Here is a 24,838-nt window from a genome sequence, read left to right as displayed (position 1 = left end):
GAGAAGTACTCAGTTAAGCTGTAAGCTGAACGTGATTTCTAGTTTAAGGTACTGGAAATAAGCAGGTCCTCATTTTATATGTACCGATCAGGGCATGGGAGTACCCATTTACCCCTGCAAAATCCCAAGGCATACAGGGATGGATAAAATGCAAGCTGGACTGCTCAATTATATCCACTACTATGTTTCTTATAATAGAAGTGACCAAGTATTCTTTAATACAAATATAGCTAAACATGGTATCTATACCCTTTTTAAAGCTTCCTTTGATTTAGTTTTCTTGCTAACATTTGTTACTTTTTTATTTGAAGACTTGTTCCATCCTAGAACTCTGTATGCTGTATTTTATTCTTCATATTCTAGACACTAAAATTTTGGCTGCTTTCTAATACTTTTATGGTGGTTTCTGCAAACAAACACAGTGGTTTCCACGATTTTATGCGGAAACACCAGGAACAAAAAACTTACTAAAAATAAAATGCTGGCTCTCCGGTGGGAGCCAGTAGCTGCTGTGGCTCAGCCTTGCAGCCTGCTTGGAGGGGAAGTGGGGGAGGGGGAGTGGGGCTGGGAGTGCTGTTGGCACAAATGGGAGCAGCCGAGATGGTGGTCACTCCCCTCCATCGCTGATGGGCTGAGAGGGCTGCCTTTTGTGCGGCCCCTCCATTCTCCGCCAATCAGCAGTGAGGGGCAGGCCACACAGAAGGCAGCCCCCTCTAATCAGAAGCAAGGGGTGGGGCTGCACAACTCAGCCAGCCAATCAGTGGCAGGGGAAGGCACCACAAAAAGACTGTGAAAATAGCAGCTGGCTCTGCAATTGGTCTTTGAAATTGTTCACCTGTCACCTCAATTTGGGTATGTCCCTAGCCATAATTAATCATAGAAAATTTGGGTTGGAAGGGACCTCAGGAGGTCATCTAGTCCAACTCCCTGCTCAAAGCAGGACCACCCCAACTAGATCATCCCAGCCAAGGCTTTGTCTAGCTGAGTCTTAAAAACCTCCAAGGATGGAGATTCCACCACCTCTCTTGCTTTACCACCCTCCTAGTGAGAAAATTCTTCCTAAAATCTAACCTAAACTTCCCTTGCTGCAACTTGAGACCATTGCTCCTTGTTCTGTCATCTGCCACCACTGAGTCTAGCTCCATCCTCTTTTGAACCCCCCAGATAGTTGAAGGCTGCTATTAAATGCCCCCTCAGTCTTCTCTTCTCTAGACTAAATAAGCCCAGTTCCCTCAACCTGGTCCTCTCAAGTCATGTGCCCCAGCCTCCTCACCATTTTTGCTACCCTCTGCTGGGCTCTCTCCAATTTTTCCACATCCTTGCTGTAGTGGGAGGGCCAAAACTGAACACAGTACTCCAGATGTGACCTCACCAGAGCAGAATAGAGGGGAATAATCACTTCCCTTGACCTACTGGCAATACACCTATTAATGTAGCCCAGTATGCCATTAGCATTCTTGGCAACAAGGGCACACTGCTGGCTCATTCAGCTTATTGTCCACTAGCTCCCAGGTCCTTTTCTGCAGAGCTGATGCCCAGCCAGTCAGCCCCCAGCCTGTACTGGTACATGGGATTGTTCTGTCCTAAGTGCAGGACTTTGCACTTGTCCTTGTTGAACCTCATGTGATTCCTTTCGACTCAATCCTCCAGTTTGTCTAGGTCATTCTGTCCTAGCCTTACCCTCCAGCATATCTATTATGCCCCTGAGTTTGGTGTCATTTGCAAAATTGCTGAGGGTGCACTTTAAGCCACCTTCCAGGTCGTTGATGAAGACCTTGAACAAAACCAGCCCCAGAATTAACCCCTGGGGTATTCCACTTGAGACTGACTGCCTACTAGACATCAAGCCATTGATTACTACTCTGAGCCCGATGCTCCAGCCAGTTTTCTATCCACCTTACAGTCTACTCATCCAGTCTGTACTTCCTTAGCTTGCCTGTGAGAATGTTGTGGGAGACCATATCAAAAGCCTTGCTAAAATCAAGGTACATCACAACTACCGGTCTCCCCACATCCACAGAGCCAGTCACCTCATCATAGCAAGCAATCAGGTTGGTCAGGCATGATTTGCTCCTGCGGAATCCATGCTGACTGCTCCTAATCACCCCTTTCTCCTCCAAGTGTTTAGAAATGGATTCCTTGAGGATCTGATCCATGGTTTTTCCAGGGACTGAGGTAAGGCTGACTGGTCTGTAGTTCCCTGGATCCTTCTTTTTCCCTTTTGTAAATACGGGCACTATATTTGCCCTTTTCCAGTCTTTCAGGACCTGTCCCGATTGCCATGAGTTTTCAAAGATGATGGCCAATGGCTCTGCACATCAGCCAACTTCCTCAGCACCCTCAGGTGCATCCCATCGGGCCCCATTGACTTGTTTATGCCTAGCTTTTCTAAATAGTCTTTAATCTGTTCTTTTGCCATTTTTGGCTGCTCACCTCCCCTCCAAACTGTTGCCCAGTGCAGTAGTCTGGGAGTTGACCTTGCGTGTGAAGACTGAGGTAAAATAGGCATTGAGTACTTCAGCCTTTTTTGTATCCTCGGTCACAAGCTTGCCTCCCCAATCTGTAAGGGACCCAACCCTATCCCTGATCCTCCTTTTGCTAGCAACATACTTGTAGAAACCCTTTTGTTTCCCCTTCACATCCCTTGCTAGCTGCAACTCCAATTGCACTTTGGCGTTCCTGACTTTATCCCTGCATGCCCGAGCAATGCTCTTATATTTTTCCCTAATTATTTGTCCAAGTTTTCACTTCTTATATGGTTCCTTTTTGTGATTTAGTTTATTGAAGAGGTCCGTGCTAAGCCAAGCTGGTCTTCTGCCATATTTGCTAATCTTTCTGCACACTGGGATGGTTTGTTCCAAATATTCTGGTGTATCTTGAACTCTGCTGTAAGCTATTGGCTCTGGCTATTAATTTATGAACACTCCTTTGAAGTAGGGATAAGGCTATACAAATAAAAACATTTTATTTTAAAAATTTCTGAAAAAGAAGGCATTTTTAACGTAGTGTAAAAATTATGTTATTAACTGTGATGGTCCAGAATTTATTTTTTCTTTGTCAGAGACCTGACAAAGGATGTGTTGCATTTGAAAGCTTGTCTAACTTTATCCCAACTACATGGTTGGTCTAATAAAAGATAAACACCCTAAGAAATCACTGCCTGAAAGCATTTTGGATCTCTCACTGTTATAGTCATTAGCTATATTAAAGTTTCTGGAGTCCACTCCCCTCACTGATTTAAATGCTCAGAAGAGGGGAGGGGAAGAGGAAAAAAAAACAAATAACAAAAACATCTCACAAACAGCCTGAGCATAACTACAACTATTATATCTCAAGTTTAGGAATTTCTGCAACTTTTAAGAGTCCTTTGAGAAATTAAGAAAAATTTGACAAAATGGACATTTTCTGGTTATCAAAGGATAAAACTATTACTATACAATTGGATATAACTCACTCCTGCATGGAAGACTGATGAGTAATCTAGAACCATTGATATGGGGCAGACACAAGGCTAATTCTTTACCTTGCAGAAAGTTGGTTATTATAGCAGATGGAATTAGTTGTGTTTTCTTGTCCATTGGTCACATTCTTTCGTGCATACTATGGGAGAATGGAGCCTTCTCTGCATCGCTGCATCAGTGCTTCTATACTTCCTTCTAGTAAGGGGAGTGGAGAAACAGTGAGAAGTCTTGAGCAGTAGTGTCCTATTATGTGTTCCCTATAAAACTTATGGAAGATGACAACAGGGGAAGGTAAAAATGGAGGCAAAAGGGGATTTTCTGCTGAGTATCGGAGGAGTTCTACAGTTGCTGCAAGTGGATAGAGTAAGCATAATGAAGTTTCTCAAAGTCTTGAAAAAAATACATCTCTCTCCCATCAATTAGAAGGGGAAAAGGAGAAAACTGTTGTACAAGAGCTGTTATAATACAAGAGGCACTAACATTCTTGCTTTTCTATCCTGCCATCTCATGTTCTGAGTGGAGAGGTACTCAGTAAAGACCATAATAATCCTTCTGGTCAACAAAAATGGCACAGTAAAATTGTAAATGTTACAATTTTCTGGAGAGGATACAAGCAGCCAAGTGACAGAGCTACTAAAAGCCTCAGAGAAGTTAGCAAGTTTTGGCACCATTGAGATTATATATAGTGCCTAATAGTCAAGGAGAGGGCTTCCAGTACTATTTTAAAACTTTTTGCCTTCCTTGGGAAGGAATACCACACCTGAGCTGAAAGGATAAAAAGTGTGATGTTAAGATTCTGAAAAAGCCTGCTTTTCTTCCTCTGCTCAACACTTTTGGTCCTCAATGTCCTGTTATGCCTTGAAAGATTCTTCCATTCTCCAATATCTCTAACTATAAGGATGGCTGGATTAAATTCTTATTGGCGCCAGTCACCACCATCAGAGGAGAGGATATTTGGAAGTGAGACACTTGCTTTCTCATTAGATGCTGAATACATTGCCATTATATAGCTCTCAGTATCTGTAACTTGACAAACTAGGCTGGAAAGTGAACACTACATGTCAGAGGTCTCATGTTCCCCGTTAAGAAAGTATGATTATACTAGGGGTTAATGTCCATATGTAGGCTATGCACAGTAAGAGCAGTGCTAAGATTATACACAATTATTTCAATATGGGGTAAACTAGGTGAGGTGAGGGTTATGACCCTGCTTGAGGTTGACTGAAGTGCTTTGTCTTCTCTCTGTTCTACCTCTTTGTCACTTATATGTTAGCTACCCTACATTAAAAAAAAAAACTCACCAATTCTTCAGTGAAGAGCATACCAAGTGGCAACTCTTCCTCCTGACTTCAAATGAGGAAGTTCTAGTTTTGGAAATGGACATGTTTTCATTTATGTACAGAACTAGCAGAGAAATAAATCCAAGTATTTATGCATAAAATCTAAAAAACTTCATGCAAATAACTAAGATAACACACATGTATAATACTCGTCACCAACAGCCAAAGGAAAGCAACTTACCAAAAGCAACTAGTACAACTCCAGCTATATGCAAAGCAATTTCTTCTAAAATTAAAAGCAAAAGAGGGTTTCTTTAAATAATTAACTGCATGCCTCCCACAGCAAAACAAGCTTGCACCTCTTAGCCTATAGCAAGTTATTTTCAACAAACACTCTTCCCAGTCCTGTTGTCTACAAGACACTTATTCACCTATCTTTCTAAAACCTAATAAAGTGGTTTAAATATTAACGTTCTCCATACTGGAAAGCTCACAAGCAAAATGATCAGCCTACAGAAGAACTCTGGCTTTGTAAATTGAGAGGTCAATGGCTTTTTTGTAATTTGAGAGAAATGTTAAACTTCTACAATTTTGATATGATAACAAGTAGTCATATCATTCAGTATGTACAAAATGTGACTAAATAATAGTTGACTTGGGAAGTTTTTCTTAAAAATGTCTTTACTCACGTTTTAAATTTACAAGCAATGTTAATGCCATTTTTGATGAGTGCCCTCTGCAGAAAGAGTAGAGGAAATAAGGAACGCTTGAATGTAATGAATGAACTAATTGCAAATGTTAATGTCCAACTGACTCCCTTACATGACTTTGGTGAAAAACATGTTTTGTTTATGAATATGTTTTATAGGACAAACTACATAGCTGGAGAGAGAGTGAGAAAATGAGACATCAAATCACCAGTGGGAAAGCATTTGTTCCTGCACAACCACTCTGCCTCTGACCTCAATAAGCCTTGTCCTCAGGGACAACCTACACAAATACTTTGACAGGAGAGGCCTGGGAACTAACATTAATAACTTTTCTGGACACTGAAAACCATAAACTAAATGCAGGCAGAAGTTCTGTGCCTCATTACAATTTATTTCCTTCCTCATCTAACCTCTCTTTGCTCCACAGGTGGTAACTACCCTCTTCTGTTACGAATGGTCTTCTACAGCAGTGCTGCTCAAGCTTTTGGCCACATGGGCCTGACTGGGCCCTGTGCTCCACCTGGTTTCATGCCCAGATACGGTCCAAAGCAGCTTCAGCTGGCTGTCATGTGCTGGGATCAGGCCCTGTGCTGCATCTGATATAGCAGGCAAGGCCCGGGGCTCCCCACAGGTCTGTAAATACGGCAGTTGGGAAGCAGTGCCATTATTCCCCTGCCAACAAATTTTTGGACCTGTGGGATACCCCGCAGGCCAGATGACATGGCCCTGGGGGTTAGATCTGGCCTGCAGGCCGGGGCTGCTGAGCACCTTGTACAGTATTAGGTTCTCTATTTCAAATTCCATTTAGGAAGTCTATAGCTACTTCTGCTGGCTCTTTTTCACTCTACTATTTCATTGCCTCCTTGTTTGTTTGGTTTTTATATAAAGGGACTACTTTCAACTTACATTAGTTAACCTGGTATTTAGCTCAAGTTTTATTTGCTTTTTTCCCAGATCGAAGGAAGGATTTTCAGTGCCTGAAAGCTTGTCTATTCTCTCTCCTAACTATATAGTTGGTCCAATAAAAGATAACAGATACTACCAAAGCCCCTTGCTTCTTACATATATAATAAGACACCTGAGCCTGAGTTTTGGTTTCAAAGTTAAACGTCTGAAGAAGTCTGAGAACGAAAGTGTCTCAACATGCACCTATGAACAGCAGTATCTACACCTTAAAGCCAACATATTTTTAAAGCTAGTTTTACTTTCTCCCAGAGAGTGAAGACTGGCACCACTTGACCAGCATTTGCTATTAAAGATCCAGCACTGTTTTCCCTCCTCTTCAGCTTCATAATGAGAAAACAATCTACAATTCCAAAGCATTATTCTTCAAAAGTTCTTAATGCTACAGATAGTAACATACTGTGGGCTAATTTATGGGAGATTATTTGATAAAGCATCACTGTACTGTTGTATAGCTGTTTCTGCCACTTTCTGTTGATTATATGATATCTGAAGGGAATAGAAGGGACAAAGACAGCAGCCTGGTAGTTTAAACATTTTTTCTTTAGCCAAACTTATGTCCTCTCTGACAAACTGCAGCCTTTTGATGAATTCTGTAATGGTGTACAAGTATTGGTAGACTACCAAAATTTTTTAACGTTATGACTCCCAAACCAATGCAATAGGTTAACTGAAAAGGTGTAAGAGATTCAAATAGAGTCTATCTATTTTTTAAATTTAGAACAGCAGAAATATTTTAATATTATAGCCTTAAAACTTGCTCCTGCCCATGCTCTGCTGAGAGAATTCCTATGGCAGACAATAGATATAAACCTACATACAACAATAGCTGGATTAGAATAACAATTTAAGTCTTGGAAATAGTAAGAAAATAGAGATTTGACTACCATTATATAATCTTTCTTGACTACGTAAAGAGACTGCTTTTTTCCTTTAAGACTTTAGTGAAAGATCTCATTTTTTCATGTTAACTACTCAAACATCCATGAAGCTAAATACTTAACCAGATAACTTTTACCTTAAATATATTATTACATTTTAGTGGAACAAGAACAAAGCAAGTAGCTTTCAACCCAGACTGCGAATAGTATTAGTTTAAGATGCCATGCTTGCAAGGAACAGGATCATGGAAAGATCCTGCACAAGCTCCAGTTGTGGTTTTTTTTGTTTGTTTTGTTTTTTTGCAGATGAAATTGTTTGCAACCTATCTGCACCCAAAACCATGTGGGTAACAGTGTCTTCTGGTATTACTGTATTTGCAAGTAGCTCTTTTAATTAACATAAATCTAGCAATTTGTCATAGAAATAAAGTTAGAACATCAGCTTGTGTACATAGAAGCTTTATACTCATGAACACATTTCAAATTTTTAAATCAGTTTTATACATCTCTTCATGCTGCTCTACTGAGAGAGACTTTTAGAAACAATTTTAAAATATTGATGGGTTCTGTAGCCAAGAATGCTGTGACCAAGCCAGAATGATCAAGATTTTTTCTTCTTTTTATTGTATTACCTGCAAAAGTGTGAACTACAGCCAGGCACAAAAAAGCAGCACCAACAGCTTTCTGAAACTATCAGTTTTTTAACGACCTAATGGCTAAGATACAGTTGCCTTCAGTGCAACCATATTATTACTGGTAAAGCATTTCTAATCGAAAGGTGAAGGAAGAGGAAATTGTGTAATAAAAATCAAAATCTTACGTTACAAAGATTGAAGCAGGTTTCTAAGGAAGCCTTGGTTAAACTGCTTCTAAAATTTTGCCCAGTTAACTGGCAATATAAACCCTGATAAGTGATGGACCATTTTTAAGTGTTATTGCTAAACCCTGGCTAGTTAACTTCTTCAGACAGGACCCATATCTTTGTCTGCAGTGTCTGCACAACAATGCCCTGATACCATTCAGGGACATTCTTAATAAAACCTGACTGATGATTAGCTTTTTTTCCTGCTAGCTCCAAGATATTGTAACTCAAGAATGTTACAATAAGAAAATACGGCAGTTACTGTGTGAGAAAATACACATTAAACACACAGTAAACTTTCTATTCAGTCCAGTTCTTACTTGCAAAGTAGTTGGTAATATGGAAATAAAGGAACTCCTGAGGGTGTGTTTGACCATTTATCCTTTTTAGACTTGAAAATAAAATAAGAAGGAAATAGGCTAAAATGTTGCAAAAATATTAATGCATTAACAGATTATGCTACAAGCTGTGGAAAAAAGCTGGATCATTATCCTGCCAAGCAGAACTGCAAAAAAAACCAAAAACCAAAAGAGAAATTAAGCACTGATCCTGGCATATTTACAGAATTATTTTGCAGTAACACTTGAGAATCCTCACATAGAATATTTAAGAAAACATCTTCCTTAAAGAATGTTTCTGAAAATTTCAGATGCCATGCACATCTCAGAATGTCACATCAATCGCTGAAAACTAGTAAGTGGCTAGGGAAATTTAAGTCATTAAAGGATCAGTACAAATTTCTTCACTTAAGGATTTTTCAATAAGCCTTAAATGGGTTTATGCCAAACGCATTACTATAAACCTACCATACTGTAGGTCCCCTAAAGACTAAAACTGATTCCTCAAGTAACAAATGAACTATATATTTTAAAAGCGTTTCAAATAGTAAAGGAAAACAATGTTCTATTGCTTGAATTTGGTTTGCAATTACCTACTTCTGATTATATGCAACATTTACAATGAAGACAGAAGCAATTATCTGTAAAAGGGGTCTTCCCACTTTTAACTGTAGAATCAATAACTTCCTTTTCTCTATTTTAATAGACTACCTATGATTATGTAGAACCCCCAAATCCTTCTGTGTTTAAGATTAGCAAAGTGTCATCATTTTTTGGTTTCATAACAAATTTGGTTTAATTATAAATCTAAACAAATGCCTGAGGAAAAAAATATTCAATAGATTTAGTAAAAGTCTATATGGAAAGAGCTATCAAACACTATTTCCATGTCATTTTAGGTCAATACATGAAAAACTGCTAAAGAACCTGATTGACAACGATCTTTGTAAAATTTAGACAAACTAGTCATTATCCTATAATATCTGGGTACTTGAATTCTCTTGTTTTAGAAATAATCATAATAATACTTTTCTTTAACATGAGTATTGAAGCTATGGCAAACAGATGGACCTACAGTAGCAGTTAGTCTTGCTGAATGCTAATGGGCATCTTAAGCATAAGAGGAAGTATTAAGATACCATGCAGTTTTACTGAACTCACCTGACAGAGGTGTAAAACCATTCTCTAGGAGCAGAGATGCATGCACAGAAGTAAGAATGTGATTGCAAGTAACAGACTTCCATGTAATAAAGACAACATCTCAAAATGAGCACAGCAACATGATGAAAAGCAAACAAAAATGCGCTTGGTTTCCTCACCTCTCGTTTTGCAAGCAGTACGTTAGGAACAATGTGGGGCAGACAACGTCCCAGCATTAACATGACACTTTTTTCACTGTCGGCGATCCGGGACACCTAGAAATCCATTTTTTTTTTAAATGAGACACAGTGACAACAATGTGACTTTTTTAGTTTATTATGGTGCTTTTCAGAAGAATGTTTGACCACTTGCCAGAGAACAATTTTATTTTTTCCTGCACAAATCAGCACTTTTGGAACCAGCATGAAGCTTCCATGCCAACTCTACAGGCACAGAAATGCATGTGCATCAAACTGAACACTTCTCAAGAACTATAAAAAACCACCACTAGTAATTAGGTCATATTTCTGCTCAAAGACTATTACCCAATATTTAGTCCAAATCTCAAATAAGGAAACATTATTTTTTAAATACTCATCTATATGATTCATTTAAGAAATAAATGTACATACCAAGCTTTGGAAAAAGCCAGAATTATTGCTGCATTAGTGACTGCCATTAGATAGACAACATACCCTTTTTGATTCTACAATTGGAAAATATACCTCGGATCCCAAACGGCTGTCTGCTGACATCCGACAGAAAGATAGTAGTGCTTGATGGAAAGCTGGTGACAACTTCCTGTAATAGTATCAAGAGAGGGAAAAAAGTATCAGTCAAAGGTGACTAATGGAAGCTTGCTTAGCCCCTCAGTTTTAGTTAACTAAGTGACATCTGGCAGTGCATTTGGCCACTTGCTGAAATTAATGTTGACCTACATTTTACAATGTTGTAATTGAAATTTAAAAAGTATTAAGATTTTTTAAAATCAAATTGTCACTTTGAGGTGCATAAAAAGTGATTGCCCTAATTAACAAGTTATTTCTAGAGCTTTCACATTCCTGAAGCCACCAAATGCATAGATAAAAATGAGATTAGAGTGTGAAAAAAAGGGAAACGGGTAACTCGAGAAGCATAGGATCATACAATCTCTATAACCTGACAAAAGTATTTTTGCTCATTTTCTGATGTTTATTCCCAGCCCAGCAATTTTCCACTTTGCTGTTTAAGTAGGTGCATCAGACCCATCAGTGAATTACATTTCTCCACCATTAAGTTGCAGTCTTAGACTTCATCAGTTATCAAAAATTACAATTTCTGATTGCAGATATCTTTTAGCATAACTTTTAAAGGGAAGAAATGTAAGATTAGCATGAGAGGAGCTGCTGACATGGAGGTGAGCAGGCAAGATGGCTGCTGCCCTCACCCCTGACTGGCTGGGAGGGCTGGCCGACATGTGGCCCTGCCTCTCTTCTCCAAGTAGTGGAAAGAGGTGGGGGTCACATGATTGACAGCCCTCTCCACCAATCAGCAAGGGGGGGGTGCCCACTGGGACCCCCCCTCAGCCAGAGGTGTGGTGGGAGCCCTACCATGATAAGCCCTTGAAAATTGCAGCCGGCCCCATGATCTGCCTGTGAAATTGGTTGGCTGCTGCCTCAAGTTGGGTAGATCTCTACTTACAGAGAGTACTGATACCTCATGACAAATTAACCTGTGTATTTACGATGGTGTTTCAGAAACTAATGGCAATTGCAAAATAAAACTAATTTTATGTGCAACAATCATTTACTGGGCTACATGAATTCTCCACACAGTTGTGCTGGTTTGTAACACAGGTATTGCAGTGAGTCACAAGTTTCTTGAAACTGTCCTCAACGCAGCTTTTTTCTATTTCTGTGACAATTTTCCTAAACTGAGAGTTGCATTGCTACATCATGGGCAAATCTACATGTGTTACTTTAAATTTTAACTGGAGTTGAGAGAGAGAGAGGCTTATGACCAGTGAGACTATTCCAGTCAACTCAAAAACTTTATTAGGATTCACAACAGCAGAGACTTATTTGTATTACTAAATACAGTGCTTATGTAGCTTGGATTCAAGGGAAAAACAAGTCCACTGGCCAGGCTTCTCTATTCCCTTATGGACTTTTGCTGACTTGGTTCCTCTTTTTTGCTGAACTTCGGAGAAGTCCGAAGGTCACATGGTTTAACTATGATTATATACTTTACATGGACTTTTCCATATTTTGTTATAGCTTTGGATCAATACCAATCCTTTTCCATTTCCTTGGATTATGTGAGTGCACCCTATAAGTGTCTACAGTGCATGCTTTAACTTTTGTCATTGCTAGATAGATCAAGCTTAGGTCAGTCATTCTTAATTTACATCATTGCTACGTAGATCAAGCTTAGGTCAGGTCATGACATGGCCTGTTACCCATGGGCCATGCTGCACACTGCCTACAGTGCCCATGAAGAGCCTCTTTCAACAATTCAAACAGGTAATTATCACTTGGCACAAGATTGGGACTATAGGGCAGATGTGGTAAGATTTCAAACCTCAATCCATGCAAATTCATAGATTCATAGATGTTAGGGTCGGAAGGGACCTCAATAGATCATCGAGTCCGATCCCCTGCATAAGCAGGAAAGAGTGCTGGGTCTAGATGACCCCAGCTAGATGCTCATCTAACCTCCTCTTGAAGACCCCCAGGGTAGGGGAGAGCACCACCTCCCTTGGGAGCCCGTTCCAGACCTTGGCCACTCAAACTGTGAAGAAGTTCCTCCTAATGTCCAATCTAAATCTGCTCTCTGCTAGCTTGTGGCCATTGTTTCTTGTAACCCCCGGGGGCGCCTTGGTGAATAAATACTCACCAATTCCCTTCTGTGCCCCCGTGATGAACTTATAGGCGGCCACAAGGTCGCCTCTCAACCTTCTCTTGCGGAGGCTGAAAAGGTCCAGTTTCTCTAGTCTCTCCTCATAGGGCTTGGTCTGTAGGCCCTTAACCATATGAGTGGCCCTTCTCTGGACCCTCTCCAGGTTATCCGCATCCCTCTTGAATTGCGGCGCCCAGAATTGCACGCAGTACTCCAACTGCGGTCTGACCAGCGCCCGATAGAGGGGAAGTATCACCTCCTTGGACCTATTCATCATGCATCTGCTGATGCACGATAAAGTGCCATTGGCTTTTTTGATGGCTTCGTCACACTGCCGACTCATGTTCATCTTGGAGTCCAAAGATGGAGTCCATCTTGGAGTCCAAAGATGGCAAAGTCTCAACAGACACTTGTGCACTGTGTAGTCTTGCACTACCATGCTGGAAAAGAACACCTTGCTTTAGCTTTCCATGCTATTTGGTCTGAATAGCTAGCTTCAGGTAGCTTTGGAGAATGGGGCAGTAAGTTTTGCTGTTGATCATGACCAAATGCTCCATTTAGGGACAAAAAGTGGTCCCAAGCAATCCCAAAATGGGATGAGCAAGGTCTTTCCAAAGGATGGTCAACTTTGGAATTTTTTTGGCAGTGGTGATGATGTAAATTTTCACTGCATATTTTGCCTTTTGTAATCATAATGGTAGACCCAGGTCTCACCCCCGGTGACGATGCCAGGAGTAACCCCTCACCTTTGTCCTGTACATGTTGCAGGAGCTGGATACAATTCCACATGTTGTTATGTGCATCTAATAAGCTGCTTTGGCACCCAATGGATGCACACTTTGCAGTAATTCAGGTGATCTTGTTAAATGGCATGAATACTACTAGCACTTCCGCCAGTAGTTCAAGAATGCTCGCTCGCTTGTTCACATACACAACAGCACTGACTTTGGCAACATCTTCTCTGTCATGCCTGTGTTGGGGCATTCCTTCTTAGGTTCATCCACTACAGACATGTGGCCGATTTTGAACTTCTCCATCTGCACATGGATCTTCTATTGAGCGATTAAGTTTTGCCATACTGTGCCACAAGCCTATGGTGAATTTCACCAGGTGACATATCCTTGGCCCACAAAAAACAAGTGATAGAAAGCTGTTCTTCTTTGGTGCACACTGAAAGCTATGCAGCCATGCATCATTTACTTGCTCCCTAGTGCATCAGACCTGTGTTTAGTGCAAAACAATGGGTGTGCTTGACAATGTTGCTATTAGTGTTTGCTGCTGCTGTGCAATTTCCCACTTTGTCACAGACACAGTGTGAGCAGCCATTTTGCTGTTAGTTTCTGAAACACCCTTATACATTTGGTATAGTATAGAAAACATTTCTATAATAAGCTTTTCTGATTACTAGTAGTACTTTGAGTAGTTGGCCCACTGAAGTTACAGGGGACCACTTGTGGGAAAAGAATGCAGACTGAGCCCTTGTTCAGAAAATGTCATTAAGTGAATGGGTGAGTGATGTTCCATGATGTTTGTGGCCAATGACTGGGGTGAATCCACAGGGGGTAAGGCAGCATAGTTGCACCCCACTTTGGCCGGTTTGCATGTGAGATCTCCGGGATGGGGCCAGAACTCCTGCTTTTGTGAGGCTCCAGAGCCCAGGCGGTGAGTGCTGTTCCTGTCGTTGCTTATCCCCTCCTTTCCCTTGCTGCTGAATTTATCAGGAACAGGCAAACAGCAGCAGTATTCACCCCTCCAGGCTCCAGAGTCAGTGAAAGCAGAGACTCCAGTCAACCCTACTCTGATCAACTGGTCAGCATGTGTGGCACAGCCGAAGAAGTGGGGCGGCACACTGTTGCCCCACTCCTGATCTGCTTTGGCCCATGCAGAATTGAATGAAGTTACTTATGGATGCAATATCACTTACCCTACATGCTGAGATAACAGAGTCTTTAATTTGGGGTTAATCTATGCTACCCAAAAAATCCCCAAAACAAAATGCTAAGACCTGACCTGTTGCTCCAATCACAGGAAGTTCAGAATATCACCAAGGGAAATGGTAGACAGCACCACCCACTAGAACAACAATGTTCTTTATAAAGACAGGTAAGTCTGAGAAAATTGCTAATCCAAAAGCTGAAGTTTGTTAAATATGAAGTGATCCCATTGATAAATCATCTTTGACACTTCTGGCTGAGGAAGGTGAATAATTTAGTTTCCTGAAATCCAAGAGATTTGAAATGTTCCTGGAAAAGTTACAGATATAGCACAAACACTCTGTGACAGTCCTGAAATTCCACTAAGGCACGTGTCATTTCAACAACTCAGAACTACTCCAATATTATCTACAGTCTCTGGTACCATGGAAATAACCAAATATAATGAATGAATGGTTACAATGACTTTAAAAACAGGCTGTTAATATCATTTGATGAGGGGCTGCTTCTACAAGGTTTTGCTAAAGAATGTTACACTGAATTTTGAATTTAATAATTTTTCTATAGAAGAGGCTGTTAACTAAAAGTTATTCTGCCTGCTAGAGAAACAGTCTTCCACAAATAGCTTTTTATATGTGAATGTTTAATTACATAAAAACTGATAACAACCTTTATATTACAGCATCACGGAGTTTATGATGTAGTTGAGATAAATATTAATACATTTTAAATCAGTCATACAGAGGTCATCATTTTATGTAGGATAGCTACATTTATTCAAATTAAATACACTTGTTTAAAAAAACCCAGTTATTTATGATTATGAGCAGCTCCTGATTTAACTATTTGCTTGTCTTTATTCTGTGCAAGTAAAACTATATTAGTATCAAAAGAGATTTTAGATTTTAAGGCCTAGTTGATTGAAGTCTGTAAATACATTTTTTTCAGGTTCATTAAGTTTTGTAAGAGTATTTCCTACCAATAGAATCAAGTATATGAAACTGGATCCTTATATAGTGGTCATTTTAGACATTTTATAATATATTAAATCTCATATCCCCTTGAAACGCTTTTAAAATTAAAGTCAAAAGTATATCCCTATTTCATAGAATTTGAGAAGTCACTAAGTGTAACTATGTGCTGTTCTATTTCCCCATTGCTTAAATTAAAATAGCAGTATGAAAATAAGCTCCAGGCAAACAGTTATTACAGTTGGACTATATTTAGGTTCTAAAATCTTATCAAATCCAGTAGCTTCCTTGAAAGATATGATGAGACAATTAGCTTCGTCTTCATGTACAGAGAGATGAACAGATATATTTAAAGACTGTCACATCAAAAAGAAAAACTAGCATATCTCAAAAATATATGCACTAGCACATACAAGCCAGTTTGCTTACAAGGGCAAAAGTAACTGGATCATACAGAAAGCATCACATCTTGGAGAATTAATTCAGACTATTGAACACAAAGTGCATCATTATTTAAATGTAATGCATCCAACACTAATTTTCAGTTTGTTTTATTTTTAACTGTCACACAAAGTATTTTTCCCAACTACTCTCTAAGTCCAAGGTCTGATGATTTCTCTTCCTCTCCCCTATTCCCCTCCTTGCTGACTGTAGTCATACAAAATCAGCCCACTGGCTCTCGTTCTCTGAAAATCTCCCATCTGGGCAAGATGTGCCAAGCATCCCCTTTGTAGCTATAGTATTTAGGGTCATTCCTTTTAATACTGAATTTTCGCTGCGTTTTTAATATGGCATGAAAATTGGTTGCATCTTCAACTCAATTCCTTCAGTCAGTGAAAAAATATCTAAGAGGTCATTTCAGCATGTAACGTGACAATGTTTTATTCAAATGATACTGCAAGACAAGTTAAAACTCCTAACACAATCGTAAAAATCTGGAAGTATTAAGCTATAAAGTCTCAGACATGCTCCTATTACTTTTCTCTTGAGTCTTACTACACTTCAGGTTTCTTACTACACTTAACTGTCAATTCAGCATAAAGATACTTAAGCGTTATACGTTCAGCAGTTAACTGATTTTACGTTTGCATAGCTGAGCTTTCTCCAAATGTTTGAAAGATAGCGCCTAATAATAGCTCTTGTTCATGAAAGCTTATGCATCTTTAATTTAGTAAGCCTCCAAAACACATCTCTACCCTGCCTAATGATGGAAAAAAATTGCTTTTTCTTCCCACCAGCAGGGGTGTGAGCTTTTCCACACACTGGCAGTGGAGGAGCAATCAGTAGGATCATTCCTCATATCAAATACCTTATGTTACTACATAGTATTCGGACTGTTAAATCGATCCAGTAGCCAGAAGTCACCACAGCTCGATGAAATCCATCACAGAACAAAGGCACTCATTAGTTAGTTTCATGTAAACACTAATACGGAATTAACAGAAAGCAATGAGCTTTCCCCTTTAGCCACTAAGCTACGGTAGGATTTGAAATAAACATGTTTACCAGTTATCTTCAACTTCTGGAAAATCAGCATTTGAACTTTCGGTGTTAGTTTCTAACTGACTAAAACTCAGTATTTAAAAATGTCTGCCATTTACTATCATCAGATTTTTTTTAAAAACACTGAAAAATCTGACTGGTGAGCAGGCAAAAAGCAAATAGCCAGTTTTAAATTAGACCAGACATTCTGCTTCTGTCATGAAAAGTTAAGTGTTACCTCTGACTGTAAATTACTGTCAGGAATAAAATCAAAGTACAACGTAGGCCCTGTTTCAGCAACAAATTTAACTTCAGGGCTCTACTCTGTCCAACAGGGTTACATGTACAGTATTCACCCAAATCTAGGATGACTCTGAATTTAAGAGGACCCCTCCACAGTTAGATTCTAAACATGGAAAAACTATAAGTTTAACTATTAGTTATACTTTGCCATGAACAGAATCTAATTATTGAAGGATTGTCTTAAATTCATCTCCCCCACTGCTATAGTGGGGCAAGCACTAGCAGCAGGTGCAGGTGAGCCAAGTGGCCCAACTCCTGCTCCTTGCTGCAACCCCCTGCTGCCTGCCCCCCCCCCACTGCCCACATGCCTGCCCTCCCGCCCCATGCCTGCCCTCCCCTTGACACCTGTTCCCTCCCATACCACTTTACCTGCTATCCTCATTTGCCTGTGTCCCCACTGTTACCTGTTTGCAAGACCCTTCCAGTTACCTTCCCATTGCAGTTCTGGCTCTGGTGAGGTCCCACTCCAACTGGGGGCAGGGAGCATGGAGCACGGAGCACATTTTTACTTGAATTACCTAAGCTAAGGGTCATCCCCATACCTGCCCCATGTTGAAGGGGAAAAAAACCTTGGATTTGACTAAATACTCATTTAAGGCATTGCCTCACTAACACTCATTAAAGAACTGGGGCCTAAGTAAAGACTACAGCTCATCTCAGTCTGTCTTTATATACTCACATTAGCTTTAGCTTCCTTTGTTATTTTCACTAGTAATGTCTAGTATACAATTTAGTATAAGCTTACATTTTGAAGAAAAATGCATTATTGAATATCTATCATAATTGAATATCTAGGACTCCAGAGTTAGTCAAAATATAGAATAACAATTTTATAAATAAACAAACTTTAGGAATAAAATAGGCTTGTTTCCCAGGATCCAAACAGAGGAACACCTGTGTGAGCTTCACTTAAAAAAACCCAAACCAAACAGATTCCTCCTGTTTTGGTTTTATTTTTGCCAAATTGGGAGATGAATAGTGCCTAGAGCTGTCCACATTGTTAATTTTTGTCTTTTCCAAAAATGAGCTTCCATTTTTTCAAAACTCCTTCACTCATTTTCAGCTGTTCTTCCATGAAAACCAGAAAGTAACTAAATTTTGAATATTCAATGCACCTGTTAATAGCCTCTTCAGATAGAAACTGATTTCAGAATAGGATATTTCTTATTGGTTACTACATTAAAAGCTGGAATTGTTTTTTGCACTGGAATTGGTTACTACTGGAAAACCAAAATAGACCAAATACCCGTCCATAGGGAGAACAAACATAAGGCAATCTGGTCACTGATATCTTTGTATAAAGTCAGTAAGTTCAGAAGTTGAGTACATTCTTACTATGACTTTTTTCAAACCTACACAGCAAATCATTTTTTCTTTGCAACATACTTCATCCCAGTACAACGTTTAAAAGAATCTAGGTAGGTGGTTAAATACATGTAGGTGATTAAATTAAATTAAATATATGTAGGTGATTTAATAAATCAGAATCATAGAAAATTAGGATTGGAAGGGACCTCAGGAGGTCATCTAGTTCAACCCCCTACTCAAGGACATTTTTAAAAAGAAAAATCCCTGATTAGATCAGCTGTGGGACAAACTAGTTGAGAAGAGGCACAAAAAGTAACTTACTTCAAGAAACCCAAAACAACTTGCTTAACAGAGGTGTAGGTTGTAGCCATGTTGGTTTAAGGACATTGAACCTTGTCTACCTTGCTTAACAGAGACATTCATGACATGAAGAATCTTAAGGCAAGGATAAAGAGCCATCAGGGACTTTTTCTCACTGAAGACAAGTTAAATGCATGGCAGCAGAACAACAAGTGTAGAGACAAGTTGTTTAACATCCTATTAGATAGTCACTTCCTAAAACCACAATTTACCCATTACCTGCTGATAATAGTAGCGCACACAAACACCACGTCTAACTACACAGCTGTATTTAATCCCACCTAGGATAATGCTTTGGCTTACTAATGAACACATGCCCAAAATCTGACCTCCAACAGCTGGGAGTTACTAAAGATTTATCATGGTTAAGGTACAGTATCTTTAACCAAAGTGTTCACATTTGTGTCTCCACTCTTAAATAGAAATATCTAACATCTCAGCATCTCCATTGAAGACAAAAAAAATAAAAAATAAAAAAAATCAGATTTTATAAACTGAAATAAGAATTGAAATATCCCTTGCTATTGAAATATCCCTATTCACTACTTTGTTATTGTTGTTTTCTACCTGTAAGGGTCAGAAAAAAAAAATCAGAATTTAGAAGTGGACAGAAAGAAAGAAAATATTCTTAGTGTCTGAAGTTAAAAGCAAAAGAAAGATAATTATATAACCCCTAAAACTTTAGCTGTAAAATATCTCCAAAGTTGCTATTATACTTGAAGGAATGAGTAAATGCTTAAAAATTAAAAAATTAGAATAAAAAAAAAATACAATTAAAGAACCCATTACACTGTGTCACTAGAAATGAGTCTCCCTTCCCACTGTGCAAGGAAAAGAGTTGATGTATTTGCTTACAACTCTGATTACTTACCTATTAGGTTTATCAAAATGTACTGCAGCTTTACTTGATGGACTGCAAGAGGGCATTTTCTCTTTACTGGGGAGGGAGTTTAGTGCATCATCTTTAGAAGTCCTTGACTCTTCTTCAGTTGATATAGAAAGGCTTAATTCTTCAGTTTTTCCAAGCTTGTCATCATTTTCTGAACTCTTGATATCTAAGTACTGTCCATTGTCCTCTAGTACTGAGAGAGGCACTTGGTCTAATGAGGGCTGAACAACATCATAAACCACTGGAACAGCAAAGTCTCTCTTGAAAAAGTCTATTTCACTGAAAAAAACCCAAAACATTCCATTATCTGCAGCTTTTTCAGGAACAGATCACAAATGTCAGAGATGAAAAATATAGTAGGCTCGGTTTTATTCTTTTCTTATCTTCAATATGTCCAGCAATTTCAGCAATGTTACCTTATGTCATCATCTGAACACTCTAGTTTGATACAATCCTTACTCTTTCACAGCAATCTACCTGTATAGCTGTGCTTAAAAGAAGACTCAGCTTTCTGTGCTGTGGCTTAGCCCCAGGGATTCAACAGGCACAAGGACTGAAGTATAAAATTTAAGATGCTTAAAGCTATAAATCATTTATGGTTTTCACCCAATATAAAATAGTATCTATACACTTTGAAAGTGATTGAGAAGACAATTTCATAACTATGTACAGGTATTGCTGCTCTTTCCAAAGATGCAGTTTGTAATTTAGAGGAAGACTTTGAAAATGGGTACAAAAAATGGAATTTTATAAAATCTAGCTTTTAAAACTGCTAGAAGAAATGTATATGCGCGCACACACGTGCACACGCACATAGACAGCTGTTAAAATTAAACACCCTTCCTGCAACATTTGCAAATCAAACAGTACAACTGAGGTATTGGGAAGGTGGGGGGGAGCAATGATAGAAATAAAACAGGAAATGGCAATTGGGTGAAGATTTTCATCATTTCTAAACTGAGAGGAATGTAAATACAAGTTAAATTAACAGGAAACGACAGAGTTTTCTTTTAATTCTTTCTATTTTTACTACATAAATTGGACAATCAACTTATTTAAAAGTTTATTATTTTGAGAATATCCTTTTTAATTTTCTGTAGTTGCTAAATTAAATAGGTCAGTTTAAAATTACGTACCAGGAATTGCCTCAATTTGACATCTTCTCTTAATCCAATTCCATATAGTAAAGGTAAGCTTTCTATCAATTCTCTAAAGAATCTCCAGTGATTTTATAGGTACTGTATATGCTTTTTATAAAGTGCTGCAGGACAGGGTTCTTGCAACGTACATGAACATTTAAACAAGTTAATATAGTAATACATACCTCTCAAGTCTTTGAATTTGTTCCATCAAAGACCACTTCTCACTGTTTAATGCACTGATTTGATCCTCTAATTTCTGTACAGCTAAGCATTGCTAGATGCAAGACAAGGAAAATAATTTAGGACAATGAAATTAAGACAAAACAAAAACCTGCAAAAACTTAAGTGCAGTCTCTTACTTCTATTGACTGGGTTGTATCAAACACAGGAATGTTCCCCAGAACAGGTGTGGTGACTTCCAATTCATCCTCTTCTACACCAACTGCTACATGGACAACATTTTTTGCTGTTACTTGATGGTTTCCAAAGTCACGATATAGCTGTAACAAGTCTGGAGGTTTTGGAATGTTCAATCCTACATCATCCCACAGTTCAAAATCCTTGAAAAGGGTAAAACTAATGTCAGAAGTCTAGCACATTTCTTTTTTTTTTCTAGCACATCTTCTGCTTTTTCCTTGCTTGATTACATGCAAAGACATTTATGTCAAAATGTCAAGGTAACCATGGAAATAATAGGTATGCAGCTTGTGCCCAAAACAAACAAAAAAGAAAAAAACACAGCCAAAACTATTTTGGGACAGAGCATTTCAATCGAAAGACATTTCTAGGTTGTGCATAAAAAGAGAAGGCATTCCAAAATGGTAGAAATTTGTACTCGTTTTTTAAAGCCTTATATATCTAGTAAATGTTGGGGAAAATTTTCAGCAGAAAGCAGGCAGGGTTTTTTCAGCTCAAGTTTTTAAAAAAGTTTTATTCCTCTCTTGCTCACAAATGCAGACCTAACTTTTCAGAAAGAAAAGACAAGACACTGGGGGTTAACCTTTTGGCAGGCATGCCACAAGTTAGGCCTGCAACCTCCTGGAATGCCACTCTGATTCCTTTCCCTTACCTGATCTTGTTGTTCAGCTTTTTGCTTCCTGCCCTATGTGCCACCATGCTGCCTGTCCCCTCCCCAATCTGTCAAATGCCATACACAGAGGTTGCCTTGTGTTACTTGTTACGGTCAGAACAGCAACCTCTGCTCTACATGCACACTGATGATCACCTCCCAAGCTTGTTATCTGCATGCATGCACACACGAACAACTGGGCACATAAACAGTCAGTGTACATTTTGAAACTGCGGGGCCCTGGCAGATGTACACTTATTGTGTGATTAACATATCAATTATATAATCGATTGTAACACGGCATACATTCAGCCAATTTATGGCATGATAAAATAGCAAACTAGCCATAAAGATTTTCCATAAAGGTGCTGTGGTTGATTTGTATTTCACTTTAATTTGAACATGCGGCATGCAGCCCAGCACTGGGCTGCACAAGGTGGCCTTTAAAACATTCTTTTGGTGGGGAGCTGATGGGCTCCCCTCCCCAGCATGGGGACATTTAAATCCAGGCTGTACAGCCAAACAACAGGTTGAAGTGCATCGTGTGTGCAGTCAGGTGGCAAGTGAGTTGTGAGTCAGGGATACTGACAGACATGAGATGGGATCAAGTTTCTTTGATCCCATCACAAGGATTAAATTAACAGCTGTAAGAGGCCTCAGTTATAAGTGATATAATAATGGTCCTATCACCCCAAAGACTCCATTTTCTTCCTTGAATATTTTGCATATCTGCATTTCCGCTAACAACTTCGTTAGGAATCTCTGTATACAGATTTCATACACTTATTTTACTCTCTCTCTCTGGTAAGTGTGCACCACGGATGCGTGCAGACACACACACAACTGTAGAAGTATCATCACTAAAAGCAACAAATTTACCTTCAAAAAAATTAAATATTAATAATTCTGTGCAATTCTTTTCCACTTCAGATCTTTTTTTCTCCCAACGGTAGCAATATGAGATTTCACTTTTTTAGTGTCAGGAGAGATATTCCCCGTTTGTGTGCAGTGGTAAGACTAGTAAATAATCTGGGACTAGCAAATAATCTGGGACTATTTTTGGCACATTGCATAAAAATGTTCCCTATTTTAATCTGTACTATTAAGGCCATGAACAAACAGCGGGGCAGCATACAAGGCAGCAGCATGCACCACCCTAAACCAGAGCGGGGCCAGTCGGAGCAACAGTCCAGCTGCTGGCTAGGTTCCCAGATGCAGAAGCGCTGTGGTTGCAGCTTCCCCAGCCCCCAAGTAAGGCTGCTGAGTCCAGCACAGTTGCTGGCCCTAGCCTCCCCTATGTCACCCGGGGTAACCTCCTGCACGCCAGAGCACACATGGCACAGACATTCCCCAGGAACAAGTAGCAGCAGCAGCATAAGGTGTACCACTGCTACCTGTCCCCAGGGAACCAAACATCCATGCTTGTCTGGACATGGCCAGTGTGTGTGCGTGAGTGCTAGGGGAGCTGCAGTTGTGCTATATGTTGGGTGGAGTGGATGGGCAGACTGTCAGTGAGCTGCCAGTAAGCAGAGCAGTACAGTATCACTGGCTGGGCTGGACAGCATGTTGCTGAATATCTTTGTGACAACTTTGTAGCACTGCAGTCAGGGAGCTCTGCACCTCTGTATCTTCCTGAGGCCTTACATTTTTGTAGTGGTCTAAAGCGGGGAGGCACTTAGTGCTATACAAATGTAACTTATGTCCATGGACTAAGTAATCTAACTTTTCCTGCAGTGTTCCACTTATGAACAAAAATGAATTCTATGTATCATTGCTATTATTTTGCTCACCCATTAATTAGAAGGTAAACAGAGCTTTGTTATGACTTTAGGGGTAAATTTACTAAATGGAAACAGGCCAAGACATAAGAACATGGCAGAAACTGTGGAAAAGTGTTACAGTACTTCTTTGAAAAGTGAATAAATAAAATAAATTCCTACTCATTGAAACTCTGGGAGTGTATTCAACATCCGCATATTTGTCTGGGCTGTCCAACTGGCAGCCCCTATGTACCTTGTAAGGAGTTAAAGTGCTCCTGCCTGGCGGATCCTTCAGCATCCAGGTTTTCCAGGCTCCCCATCCCTGATCTGGTTTCTGCTTCTTGCACCACCTCCTGGGGGTGGGAGAGCATAGGAAGGAGCTGGGCTGCCTGTGCTGTGTGTGTGGCAGGGGTGGGGCTAGGATACCTGTGTGACTGGAGATGGGAGGGTTGCTGGGTTGCTTGAGGCATTGAGAGAGGGGAGGGTCAGGGCTAACCCTGTTGCCAGTGGCCCCAGGTCTGCAGCCTGCACCATGTGGGTCTCCTGGCTGCCCATAAATTGGACCACCCTGGTTAATGTTAAAAACTTTTGATTCCAGATACCCCTATAAAGCCAATATTGCTATACAGGACACAAGCTTGATTGTCTTCCTTCATGAGCAAAGAACTGTACTCTAGTGTAATTTATTAGAACTTGGCATCAGAAAAAACTCTCAAGGCATAACCTGATCTGCAAAAATTATATTACTTCTAGCTACACATGAGAAGCAGAGTCCAAGCATGCGTTAAAAGTCTGCAGAGCTGGTTATCAGACACTCTTTCCTGTCAACTGCATAACCTGATTTTAAGAGACATGTGCAACTTCCAAAATTAATTTTTATGGAGGCACTTTACACTTCATAAGCCTGTAGGGCTTCAATAAAATATATTTTTAAAAATTCTTTGAAAGCAAACAAACAAAACCAAACCAAACCTAAAACAGTGCTTCTCTTCCATACTATTTCAATTATATAGAAAGTGACATAGGAGTAATGTCACTTGATAACACTAATGCTTTTCCACAGGGATATAAAATGTCCATTTTTATAGATTATAAAATACTGTCCAAT

At 39.5% G+C, this 24,838-nt stretch overlaps 1 protein-coding gene across 6 annotated transcripts in view; it reads right to left on the bottom strand.

The window, feature by feature from the left end:
- The window catches only part of RELCH (RAB11 binding and LisH domain, coiled-coil and HEAT repeat containing), a 139,138-nt gene that overhangs the window by 73,308 nt on the left and 40,992 nt on the right, over positions 1-24,838 (bottom strand). For all 6 annotated transcript variants that reach the window (XM_019490375.2, XM_019490376.2, XM_019490377.2 and 3 more), the window contains exons 6-10: positions 21,261-21,461; positions 21,084-21,175; positions 19,742-20,038; positions 10,361-10,436; positions 9,815-9,910 (exon numbers count right to left, since the gene is read on the bottom strand). In XM_019490375.2, coding sequence (XP_019345920.2) covers positions 9,815-9,910; positions 10,361-10,436; positions 19,742-20,038; positions 21,084-21,175; positions 21,261-21,461 — 762 coding nt within the window. The remainder of the gene's footprint in view (positions 1-9,814; positions 9,911-10,360; positions 10,437-19,741; positions 20,039-21,083; positions 21,176-21,260; positions 21,462-24,838) is intronic.

Source organism: Alligator mississippiensis, chromosome 3, assembly GCF_030867095.1.
Source record: "Alligator mississippiensis isolate rAllMis1 chromosome 3, rAllMis1, whole genome shotgun sequence".
Taxonomy (NCBI): domain Eukaryota; kingdom Metazoa; phylum Chordata; order Crocodylia; family Alligatoridae; genus Alligator; species Alligator mississippiensis.
This window is presented reverse-complemented; position numbering and strand designations above follow the sequence as displayed.